Here is a 12,500-nt window from a genome sequence, read left to right on the forward strand (position 1 = left end):
GTGTGTGTGTGTGTGTGTGTGTGTGTGTGTGTGTGTGTAGCCACGTTCTGGATGTGTTTTGAGTGTGTATATGAGTGTTTTCGGTATATAAGAATGTCTTAAGTATTCATGCCTGTGTGTAAGTGTGTATGGGTCAGTATAGCCCACCGCCACCAGCACCACTGTTGCCACAAACACCACCACTAGACCACTACTGCCACTTCAACCCGTAGCAGAAGGTATGTCTGTGAAGGCAGTATGTGTGTATAGTATAAATGCCTATGATAACTATGCAGTATATGCAAAAAAAAAAAAAAATAATAATAAATAAATAAATAAATAAATAAAAAAATAACAACTAAAAGTAAATTAGTACCTTAAAAATATTCGAAATAAACGTACATAAGACACTGTGGATGACTTGCACTGCTGGTTTACTCCTTTGTCTTGCTGCAACACTTTTCACTTGTGTGTATGTATGTACTGCGTTTGTTTGAGTGTATTTAAGTTGGTTTTGTGTCTGCGCTGTGTGTGAGTCTCTCTAGGTGTGTGGGAAGACTGAACAGTAATACCAAACTGGTCCAAACACTCCAACGCCACTGTTATAACCACTACCACAACAAGTGATGGTAGCGTCCGTAGTATACAGTAGGTGTCTATGATAACTATTTATTGCTACATCTGTTATCAATGAGATACTATACTTATACAAATTTCGGTGCTCCTTTGGTATGTGGTCTACGTGTCAATAAAGCTCCTTTGGTTTGCGGTCTACGCTTCATCTTGTGGTCTACAACATGGAGAATTTTTTTTTTTTTCAAGATATAAAGAAGACACTTATCTTGGTTTCGAGAGACTATCTGATTAGAGAATTTGAAACATGAGTGGGATGTTTGTTGGAGTGTCAAAGTTCCTGTCCCAACTCAACAAGGTGGTTTACGTACAGTATACGTGGTACAGCACACTGCACTCTGACAGAGACAATGTCTCGATGTATGACCTGTGCTCCCTTCCGTGATTTTTATCTACTGGCAGCAAGTCCTACTTTTCCTTGGCGGCCTCAAGCTTCACTATAGTCATCCACTTGCAGCGCCTCACACTAGGCAAGGGGACACCATGAACATGAGATTAATGCCTGCCTTTCACCAGACAGGGAGAGTCCTAAACAGGTGATAGGGGCTCATTCCATAGTCTGGTGGAGGAGGGTGTATACGGATCCCTGGCTTGTGATGGCACCGGGCTGAACAACTCGCCATGAACGAGGGCACGTTGTGCACCATGCACTAGACACTGGCAGGACGAGGGGAGTCCTTTAGGGGTGAAAGGACTCCCTTCATGACAGTGGCTGGGGCGTGGTGTGTGGCACGCTGTGCGACATGCACCAGACACTGGCAGGACGAGGAGAGTCCTTTAGGGGTGAGAGGGCTCACTACATGACAGTGGCTGGGGCGTGGTGTGTAGCGGGTCATTGCTAATGGCGAACAGTGTGAGGCGCGGCAAGGTTGCATCGACACTGCCCTCACACCCATGGGACTGCTGGGGCGGACCCTTTGGGAGGAAGGGTTCGTCCTGGTGTCTGTGCAGATCATTATACCAATATGGCGTATAGGTATCACTACGCCCGCCACGTTATCGTGGAAACACTTCGTTATTGTAGAAACTGAAACCGGACCGTTATCGTAGAAACTTGCGTCGTTATCGTGGAAACTTGCGTCGTTATGGTGGAAACTCGCATCATTACCGTAGTAAATCACATCGTTATCGTAGGAAAATGCATCGTTATCGTAGAAAAACGTATCGTTATCGTGGAAAATCGCGTTGTTATCGTGGAAACTCTTGGAAAAATGCATTGTTATCGTGGAAACTCTTATCGTTAGGGTGGCAACTCGAGGAAAATCGCATTGTTATCGTGTAAATCGCATCGTATATATCGTGGAAACTCGTGGGAAATCGCATCATTACTGTAGAAACTCGTAGAAACTCGCATCATTATCGTGGAAAATCGCGTCGTTATCGTGAAAACTTGTATCGTTATTGTGGAAACTCGCATCGTTACCGTGGAAAATCGCGTCCTTAACGTGGAAACTCGTATCGTTATCGTGGAAACTCGCATCGTCATCGTGGAAAATCGCGTCGTTATCGTGGAAACTCGTATTGTTATCGTGGAAACTCGCATCGTTATTTCCGTCACGCGCATCGTAATCATCGTTATTTATTTATCTATTTATTTGAATTACATTACTCATATGATAACATATTTAAAATACAAGTCCTCTGAGATAAAAAGTCCAGCATTCTTTCTAATACATAGCTGTTGTTTAATTTCGGGTGATATGAGGTAGCTACATATTTTTCCACATCAGTGTGAAACAGTGTTATGATTTCTTAAATTTGCATATTTCATTTGAGGTGTAATGTAGTTGTAATAGTATTCGTAATTCAAATATTGTCTCTGCCTCTAAGTACGTTTCACTACCTCTTTGTTTCATAACTATTGATGTGCTATTATCATTGTTATAACTATTATCTTTATTAACTCAGTTTTTTTTAAACATGTGTATATGTAGAATATTCTATTTAGGTTATAATGAATCAATGAAACATGGATATCGTTCACCAAAGTAGAATTTAACTGTGGTAGATCGCGTTGACTGTGTAGATCACATATCAAAGTAGTACCCAAATTTCATATATCGATTTATTGGTTATTGTGACACCTTTCATTTCGTTATCGCATCCACCTATGGTTATTTGGCGAAACAGTTGAATATTAAATGTATGTACAGCGAATGTTTGCACCTCCCGTGGGGAAAAGAAAAAAAAAAAAAAAAAAACGAGATCTCTGAAAGGTAGACTATGATATTTCTTTCATTTTCTATTTTCATCACCTTTCTTGTTATAAGTGTTTTTTTTATAATACACTAGGATGAATTATAATAAATAGAGGAATATGCATATCTATCTTCTTATCTATCAAATTATTTATCTACGAATTTGTCTATTTATTCATTATCTACTTACCTATCCACCTATCTCTGTTTATCTACCCATCCATCAACCTAATGGCCTAATGTGGCGTCACTGTGGCACACTGATGAGCGTAAATGGACGGGGGAATTGAGTGCAAGATAATGAAAATATCATCCACAAGGCGTCAAGATCTCGAGAAACTTGTGGAGCAGAGAGTGGTTCGTTTTTCTTTCATCCACAAGACGTCAAGATCTCGAGAAACTTACGGAGCAGACAGCGGTTCGTTCTTCTTTCATCAACCATGGTAAATAGTAAGTGGTCGGCTCGTGGTCGTGATGGCGCTAGTTTGATCCTGACCCACAGCAGTCTCGTGGTGAGATTGGTGGTGCTTTCTCTTCATCCCCAGCTAAGGATTGGCCACAAGCTGACATGTCTGCCTTAATAACCCTTATGCAGTAGATAGGCATCAAGTCCAATAAAGCCTTTCCTTTTAATTATCGCTCTTTACACAACACAGAGCATTACTTGAGTAGTTGAGCAGTTGACGACGGGGACGCTGGGGGCGTGGTCAGCTGGCAGCAAGGAGGGACGAAGAAGAGAGGAAGGCGGAGCACAAGGAGGAGCCAAGACCAGCAGGATCCAGAAACAAATACTAGCAACCTCTCTTGCCAAAAATGGTCTCCCGACGAGGTTCGAGTTCATCATGAGGCAAAATACCGTTGGCAAAAACTCAGTTTGCAATCTTTCATCAGCAATCATTGAGCAGAAGTTCAGTATGTTGATAACACCTGTGGGGCTTTCACCTCTGGGACGGACAGATCCTAGACGGACGAGAGGGAGAGGGAGGTCAGTAAGAGGAGCCAGACACCTCAGAGCAAAATTAGACTCGATGCCGGAAAAGAATCTAAGTGGTTCACGATTGATGTTCTTAATATCAACAGCTCAAAATTCTCGAAATACTAATGGTATCCAAATAGGGCAAACTTTAAATATACGTGACGCTATGTGTCTCCAAATGTCAATATTAATTCTACAGTACCTCGATTGTTTTTGCACATAAAAACATATTCTAGTTTTCGAATACCATCATTTTGTACGTTTGCCTGTCATCCTTTAAGAACATATATGTACTTTATTCCTAGACAAGTGACAAGTGACTTCTCTTTTAATGGAGTCTGTCAATGGGTGATCAGCCTTTGACACAATGAGCCTGCCCGTTTCCATCCCTATCTCTCTTCCCCTTCCACCAATCCTACTTACCACTTTAAGATGTGTGCCATCCTTGCTCGCTACTCGCGCGCGCGTGTGTGTCTGTGTGTGTGTGTGTGTGTGTGTGTGTGTGTGTGTGTGTGTGTGTGTGTGGCTAATGAAAGAGTGATGTCAGTAGGTGACACCATCGCCTCTCCCTCCTCATGTCTCTCCGTGGCTGGCGCACCTGTGTGACAATTACCAAGCAGCCACCAAGGCCAGCCGCCTGTCTGTAGAGTTCTGCAGTACACAAACTGTACATATTATGATGCTTCTGATCACTCACATCAACAGATTAATAAATTAGATATATACATACAGAAAAAGTTCGTATATCTACACTGCATTGTTGAAAAGAAAACATTTGTGCGGGTACGAACACTTAAAAATTACAAATGTTATTTCTCAATAAAGTGTATTTACGAGGCTAAACGGTGGGCATTAGCAATTTTACATATTTTGTTGATTTATTTGTTCCTAATGTGAAGAGGCCTTCTGACGAGCGTGTTCATTAAAAGCTGCCGCATACAGGTAGAGGCGTCTCATCACCAGGAGGAGCGAGGGACTACAGGATAAGACATGACGTCATGCCTCATTGCTTAAATCCGGGCAATAGCAGCAGCAGCAGCAGCAGCAGCAGCAGCAGCTATGGTTTGTATCGCGTTGTTGTGTTCGCCTGCTGTAGTAATGACAGCTGTATTCCTATTTACCTTCCGTGGTGCAGCCAAAGACTAGGTGATGCATCGCGCGAGGCTGGAGCGCAGTAAAAAAAATTAACACTTACGTACGTTGAAATGCGGGGCATGGCAGCTTTTATGGACTAGCCCTCTCTAAGACGTTTCATATCCTAAAATAGCCACTTGTGACAAAAGTAAATAAAACATGTAAATTCTATGCAACCTCTGGAGAGGTACATCACTTTATTATATCATTATTCATGCGCGTATCATAATTAGCCTTAAGGATGCAGCCAGTATAGTGTATGGGGAAAGTGTTTGCTGACCTACAGGACTGCCATAAGAAAGAGGTTTGACGACAATACAACAGGGTCGACATGACGGCTGACCTGATCACCACATGACTCAAAAATTATGGATCTTTACAAATTGTTTTGGGTGGAATGCATTAAAATATTCTGTCAATAATAAAATTAATTAAAAATTATTCAAATGAGGTGAAATATTGTAATTATTAGCTGACTTCAGTGACACATTCACGCCGGTGCTGACACTACAGTACGTATAGCCAGTCACCGCTCTGGCCGAGGCGCGGCGCTCACCTGAAAGCAATGACGTCATGCGGCCGCTGGTCTGCTATTACTTCATTATAAGGCCTCCAGATGACATCAGGCGACGGACGAAATTTCTTGAGCATGACGTCATGATGAGCAATTCAGGGAGCGTAATGTGGTCAGTCAGGACACGAACATAGATGGTGGGCGCCTGACTTAAGGTGAACACATCAAGCACTACAGAAGGATGCTTGCCCGCTAATTTCATCTATTTTTCATATTCAGGCTAAACAGTGAATCAATTTATATGATTCTTATATTTTGAAGCATAAGCCATCATACAAATTATTACTGTTGCTTAATTTTTTTTTTTTATTATTTTACTTATTATCATTATCACTATTTATATTTTTTCAAATAACTCATGAGCAGCAGTATTAGTCAACCCTCCCTGGCGGGGAGTATACATAAGGCTACCACGCAATATACTGCTACTGTTGCTGCCACCATAGGTTGTCGCATATACTCTCTCTCTCTCTCTCTCTCTCTCTCTCTCTCTCTCGCTCATATACACAAATATTATTGTGTGTGCGTGTGTGTGTGTGTGTGTGTGTGTGTGTGTGTGTGTGTGTGTGTGTGTGTGTGTGTGTGTGAATCTTTGGGTGGGTTTGGTATGCTATAGGGAAAAATAATGGCTGGGTGAGAGGCATTGGGCGGGTAGGCAAGTTGGTCATTAATGAGCGAGGCGAGGTTAGATGACAGGCCAGCGGGGCGATACCCATCACTCCGCCTCCAGGTTTGGCTTCGTGGCTTTACTTAATTAAAAGTGAGCGTAGTGCGTGGCCCCGCACCCACCATGCCACACTAGAGCTACCCGCCCTCATAAGGAAGATAGCGCTTAATAGAAGGAGCAACTCGTCAACCCGAAACTAGGTCGTTTCAAGACGGGTTCTAGAGGCAGATGTGTTCTAGTTCTGCTTCACCGACATGTGCGGGCTTCCACACGTGTATAGAAAGGGATAATTAGATGTCATTACAAACTGTCTTTATAGTTGATTTTTTTTTTTTGGAAAAAAATCTGTACAAAATCAGAATAAATTTGAATTTGTATAACAAAAACAATAACATATACTTGATTATGTGAAGGAGATTACACCTACACATCCATATTATTTGAAGAAGTTAACCGGTGTTGGTTGCGGAAGAATGCGTGAAGCAGAGGTGCGGCAACAGGAGCAGCAAAAAGTGGCAGCCAAGTGTTGATGTAAGATGCAGCGGTGCGATAGCGGCCGTCTCAGGTCGTTGCTGCCAATCGCAGTCATTTGTCGTCGCTAACGCGGCTCATGTGAGACCCTGACCTGACCTGCCATGAGCAGCGCCTCCCAAGCCCAGGAGATCAGGCAGGTTGGCAGAGTAGAAGTGGCCAGCTTTCACCTTCTCGCTGTAAGTCACCGAGCTGCCGCTGCTGCACAGAAGGTCAACACCACGCCAAGTTTCCCTTACAGTATTGACAAACAACACTTATCATATGTATAACGGGACATGAATACAGAGGCAGTTGTCACATGGAGGTAATTAACCCATTAAAAAAAAAGAAACATGACATACTAATGCTGGTGATAAGTGAAAGAAATAATGGTACTTTTAGGAATTCCAAAAAGTTCTAACAGAACTTTATGAAGTATACAATTATGATCTGAGACATACCTTGGCCAGGCTGTTTTTCCGTTAGGTGGTGCACGCCACCCTCGATGTGCTGTGCGTGATGGCAGCGCCACCCGCCCCTGTACAGCACTGTGCGGGAAGTTCAAACAATGCACCTTAAATCTATCACTACAACAAAGAAAATAGTCTAAAAAACAAAGCAGTACGTGCTTCCGCCACCTAGGGCCACGCAAAGTCATCAAACACGGAACAGATGGAGGCACTCACTCCTCAAAGTCTCCAGCCACCCACGACGCAGCGCCGCTCCCCACCCCCTCTTCAAAAACAACAACAAAAATCGTGGGACATGCTCCTCCTTCCTCTTTCTTTCCCCTTTTTTTTTTTTTCATTATATATGACGTAAAAAACTTTTCAGAGAGGAATATTGCGCCACTTCGACCTAAGGTTAAACTTCGCTGCATTTTCTTTCATTCCTTCTTCTTTCTTGTAAATATTTTTCTGAATTATCTTGAAGTTCCTTATATGTTAATACACATTACTAATGCTTCGAGGCACGGTATGGGAAGACTAATGTGAAGCGGTGTGACTGCATTAGTCGCTGTGACAGATGGGGAGAGCACCATGTGGGTCGCCCATCCTTTGCCGTGCTTGGGTGCACTGACTTGCTGCCTGTCATGGTAGCCTTTCACATTATACACTATTGGTATCATTGTCTATCTTTCATCTGCATGCACACACACACACACACACACACACACACACACACACACACACACACACACACACACACACACACACACATATATATATATATATATATATATATATATATATATATATATATATATATATATATATATATATATATATATATATATATATATATATATATATATATATATATATATATATATATATATATATATATATATATATATATATATATATATATATATATATATATATATATATATATATATATATATATATATATATATATATATATATATATATATATATATATATATATATATATATATATATATATATATATATATATATATATATATATATATATATATATATATATATATATATATATATATATATATATATATATATATATTTGTCTTTGTCTTGAGAGGCTATATGAAACATGCTATATGACACGTCCACTGTTGTAACACACATCACATGACTCCTTTTGTCACGCACCGCCTTGTGGGCATGTCTGTTTTGTTTCTTGCTCGCCAGTCGCTACTTAGTTGCTGGATGCTTGATTTCGGACGCAGCTGCTGTCTCAGTTGTTCTGTGCCTGGCCTCTGTTTTGTACTCACGAGCAAATACAACAAGAGTATTTTGGAGGTTGTTTCTCTCTTGCAACCTAACCATAACATATTGGTGGCAGCCTTACAAGAAGTGGCTACTATGTACTTGCCCACCTCTCACAACTCATGCTCGCTCATTAATAATGCAGACTTGACACCAAGAGCTTCAGGGAAGTGGGTCTATAGGCCTGACGGAGAAGCTTACCTTCGACAGAGTGAGTTGGGCAGGCGTGTGTGTATATGTGCGCGTGTGTATGTGTGTGTGTGTGTGTGTGTGTGTGTGTGTGTGTGTGTGTGTGTGTGTGTGTGTGTGTGTGTGTGTGTGTGTGTGTTATATATGTGTGTGTGTGTGATTCACTGTTTGATCTGCTGCAGTCTCTAACGAGACAGCCAGACGTTACCCTACGGAACGAGTTCAGAGCTCATTGTTTCCGATCTTCGGATAGGCCTGAGACCAGGCACACACCACACACCGGGACAACAAGGTCACAACTCCTCGATTTACACCCCGTACCTACTCACTGCCAGGTGAACAGGGGCTACACGTGATAGGAGACACACCCAAATATCTCCACCCGGCCGGGGAATCGAACCCCGGTCCTCTGGCTTGTGAAGCCAGCGCTGTAACCACTGAGGTACCGGGCCGTGTGTGTGTGTGTGTGTGTGTGTGTGTGTGTGTGTGTGTGTGTGTGTGTGTGTGTGTGTGTGTGTGTGTGTGTGTGTGTGTGTGTGTGTGTGTGTGTGTGTGTGTGTGTGTGTGTGTGTGTGTGTGTGTGTGTGTGTGTGTGAGAGAGAGAGAGAGAGAGAGAGAGAGAGAGAGAGAGAGAGATATATATATATATATATATATATATATATATATATATATATATATATATATATATATATATATATATATATATATATATATATATATATATATATATATATATATATATATATATATATATATATATATATATATATATATATATATATATATATATATATATATATATATATATATATATATATCTCTCTCTCTCTCTCTCTCTCTCTATATATATATATATATATATATATATATATATATATATATATATATATATATATATATATATATATATATATATATATATATATATATATATATATATATATATATATATAGAGAGAGAGAGAGAGAGAGAGAGAGAGAGAGAGAGAGAGAGAGAGAGAGAGAGAGAGAGAGAGAGAGAGAGAGAGAGAGAGAGAGAAAGAGAAACGAATATATATAGTGTATAGCTACATGTTCATAACATGGTTTCTTCATAAACAAAGCGATTATTGTCAGTTTTATGGCAAATATACATGTTGAGGTTGTCGCCGGTCCTCAGCCACGACTCCGTGTCGTGCTCCTCGGGGCGCGGCGCTTCTCGGGCGCTGGGTGCTTTGATTGGCGTCGGCGCTGGAGTCCACGTGAATAAGAAACTAACCATTATGAAATTGAGCTATTCTGAATCAGTGGTGGTATCCCATCACCACGGAGAAGGAAACAGTACTTTCTGCTGTACTATCAGTAAACTACGCATTACAATGGCAGTGGCAATACATTAAGAGGAGTGCGGGCTCCAGAGGCGCCATGGTGGCGCCACACACCACACTTAGCAATGAAACTTATATAAGAAATTACTAATGCATTTTTATTGCGAAAAGAAAATCCTTAATTCATTGTAAAAATAATAATAAATCCACATCAACCACCGGGAGCTCCTTAAAGTGTTTTACCATTAAGGTATAGTGTCAGAAGTAAGAAATAAAATCTACCAATGAAAATATCGCTGTACTGTCCGGCCCGCACGTGCAACACTTAGCGTGGCGCCGTCCACGGCCAGCACCGCGTCCTTCCAGCCGCCGCCAGCTGATAACACTATCAGCTACCACCAGCGCCAAGCGTCCCTGGAATCCAGACAGTAACCCCCCCACCTCGTGACCTCGTGAACAGCCGAGGCGCCCCGTGGTGTGACGTGGCCCAGCGCCAGGTCGTCAGCATTAATGCACCGTGACCCGCTGAGCACCTCACACCTCACCGTGGACCTGTACAATAATAAAAGCACCGCCGGTTTCCATTTCTCCTTCATCATGTTGATGGTAATGAAAATTTCCCTCGCAAGAAATGTACACTCACGAGTGTGACAGAAAGATTCAATAATGAATGCGAGAATCGTTGGCTTTCCGCACGATGGTCTTTTCTTCAGCCTAACTAATATACGTAGCTTAGATAATATTAACACATGCTGACGTCTTGTTGGCAATGCTACGAGTAATACAGCATGCATTTAGTAATTTCATATAATGACGTCAAACTTGTCCTAGTATCAAGTTGTTAGACCCTTACGTTGCTTCACTCTGAGTGACAAACGGGTGGCCGCTCCCAGCCTTATAAGTCGAGGTGGTATTGTGCCCTGGCGCTGGCGGCTCCAGGGCGCCAGGATGACTCACTCCCGGAGTCCTGCAGGAACAACCCGTTGCTATCGGAAGCGGGACCCATGGAAAGTAAAGGAAAGTGATGATTGATCCTCCGCCTCCCTTTAGTGTGACTATAGCAGATCATTCACTTGTGTTGAGTGCCACATCAGGGTGAGGAGCAAACATTCATCGCAGAGGAGAAAGATGGCGACCTAGAGAGGGTCGTCAGGTTTTGCTGTAACAAACGACCTTCGTGGGTGCCGCCACGTTTGGTAGTGAGCCTTGGCGCCACTCGGCCTATCTAGTGGCGAGGGGGACGCAGGTGACTCGGGATTCCCAGGCCAGGACATGGCTGCAGCATCCCCCTAGGTTGTGGGTCCTGGGTCCGGGGAGGCTGGCGGCCATAAGTGGCACCACCGATGGGTCGCGGCGTCAGACGGCCCCGCCCCCAAGGTTTAAGTCACGGCCCCCGCATCTTCACCTTGCGTAAATAGCCGGTGACAGCGAGGAGGTGTGCATACTTGCTTCATCTGCCGCCACGGGCACATTCAGGTGCTTCAGCTTCGTCAGGATCATGGAAAGGAGGATGGCAGTGTTAGCTAATTTGATGGTGGTGGTGATCGCCGTCGTGGGCGTCACGTCCCTCCCGTCCTTGCCATTGCCCTCCTCACCCACACTGGCACAAGACTCTGAAGTGTCCCCGTCACAACTTCTGAAGGTGCACCGCCTAAAGTGTTATCAGTAACTGAATAAGCATCGTGACATGTGTTCTTAATCTCTGTCTCATATCATGTTGTCCCTCAGGCGTTTGGTCTATCGGAACCCGGTGTGCGTCACTGGCACTCAGAGCCGCCCCAGTACATGCTGGATCTCTACAACGAAGTGGCAGATGCCAACGGTCTGACGAGGGTTCCCGGCCCTTACGGCGCCACCATCGTCAGGTCTTTCTCAGAAAAAGGTCGGCTGCTACTTCAGTCCTTTTTTTTTTTTGTAAATACTGTAATTCATCTGAAAACAGCAATTACATGTGAATTACACTTGAAGCCATGTTATGTGGTCTGCAGTGTTTGCTGCTACAAATATCTCATTTTCAAACAGATGAAGGAAAAGAAGAAATCTTTTCCTTCTCTCTCCCGGGCTTAAAGGACGATGAAGAAGTACTGGAGGTGGAATTCCATGTCTATCATTCGCGCTTACCGAGAGAGCAGCGACACCTCCTGGATCACAACACATACATGGTCGGCTACAACTCCTACCTTTCATTCAGTTCTGATCAATATTCGTGTAACATAACTTTCAAAGAGACAGACAGGTTGGTGAAGTACTTGTCCGCTACTGCTGACTAAATCAGTGTCACGTGAAGACAACCTTTTTCCTTACTTGTCGGCAGCTGGAGGTGCGATGGCTGGGATCAGAGGAGCAGCCGGTGGTGGGACGGCAGCACATCGCGGCGCACAGCAGCGGATGGCGGGTGTTCAAGCTCGGGAACTGCGTGGTGGCGGGCCAGGGGGGGCCGGTGCAGGATGTCACCCGTATCAACTTGCAGGTAACGGCTGTGACATCAGAAGGGCGCCCTCTATCTCTCATGTTCCATCATGAACCCCGCGGCGCCAGGCGGCCTCTGCTGGTCCTCTTCAACACCCATGCCGCTA

The 12,500-nt window shown here is 43.2% G+C and overlaps 1 protein-coding gene across 1 annotated transcript in view; it reads left to right on the forward strand.

Moving 5' to 3' along the window:
* Nucleotides 1-10,494: 10,494 nt before the first annotated feature.
* The window catches only part of LOC123505374, a 2,062-nt gene continuing 56 nt past the window's right edge, over nucleotides 10,495-12,500 (forward strand). Inside the window, exons 1-4 of the mRNA XM_045256593.1 lie at nucleotides 10,495-11,566; nucleotides 11,653-11,806; nucleotides 11,947-12,086; nucleotides 12,239-12,500. The exon at nucleotides 12,239-12,500 is cut by the window's right edge and continues 56 nt beyond it. Coding sequence (XP_045112528.1) covers nucleotides 11,423-11,566; nucleotides 11,653-11,806; nucleotides 11,947-12,086; nucleotides 12,239-12,500 — 700 coding nt within the window. The 5' untranslated portion in view covers nucleotides 10,495-11,422. The remainder of the gene's footprint in view (nucleotides 11,567-11,652; nucleotides 11,807-11,946; nucleotides 12,087-12,238) is intronic.

Source organism: Portunus trituberculatus, chromosome 18, assembly GCF_017591435.1.
Source record: "Portunus trituberculatus isolate SZX2019 chromosome 18, ASM1759143v1, whole genome shotgun sequence".
Lineage (NCBI taxonomy): Eukaryota > Metazoa > Arthropoda > Malacostraca > Decapoda > Portunidae > Portunus > Portunus trituberculatus.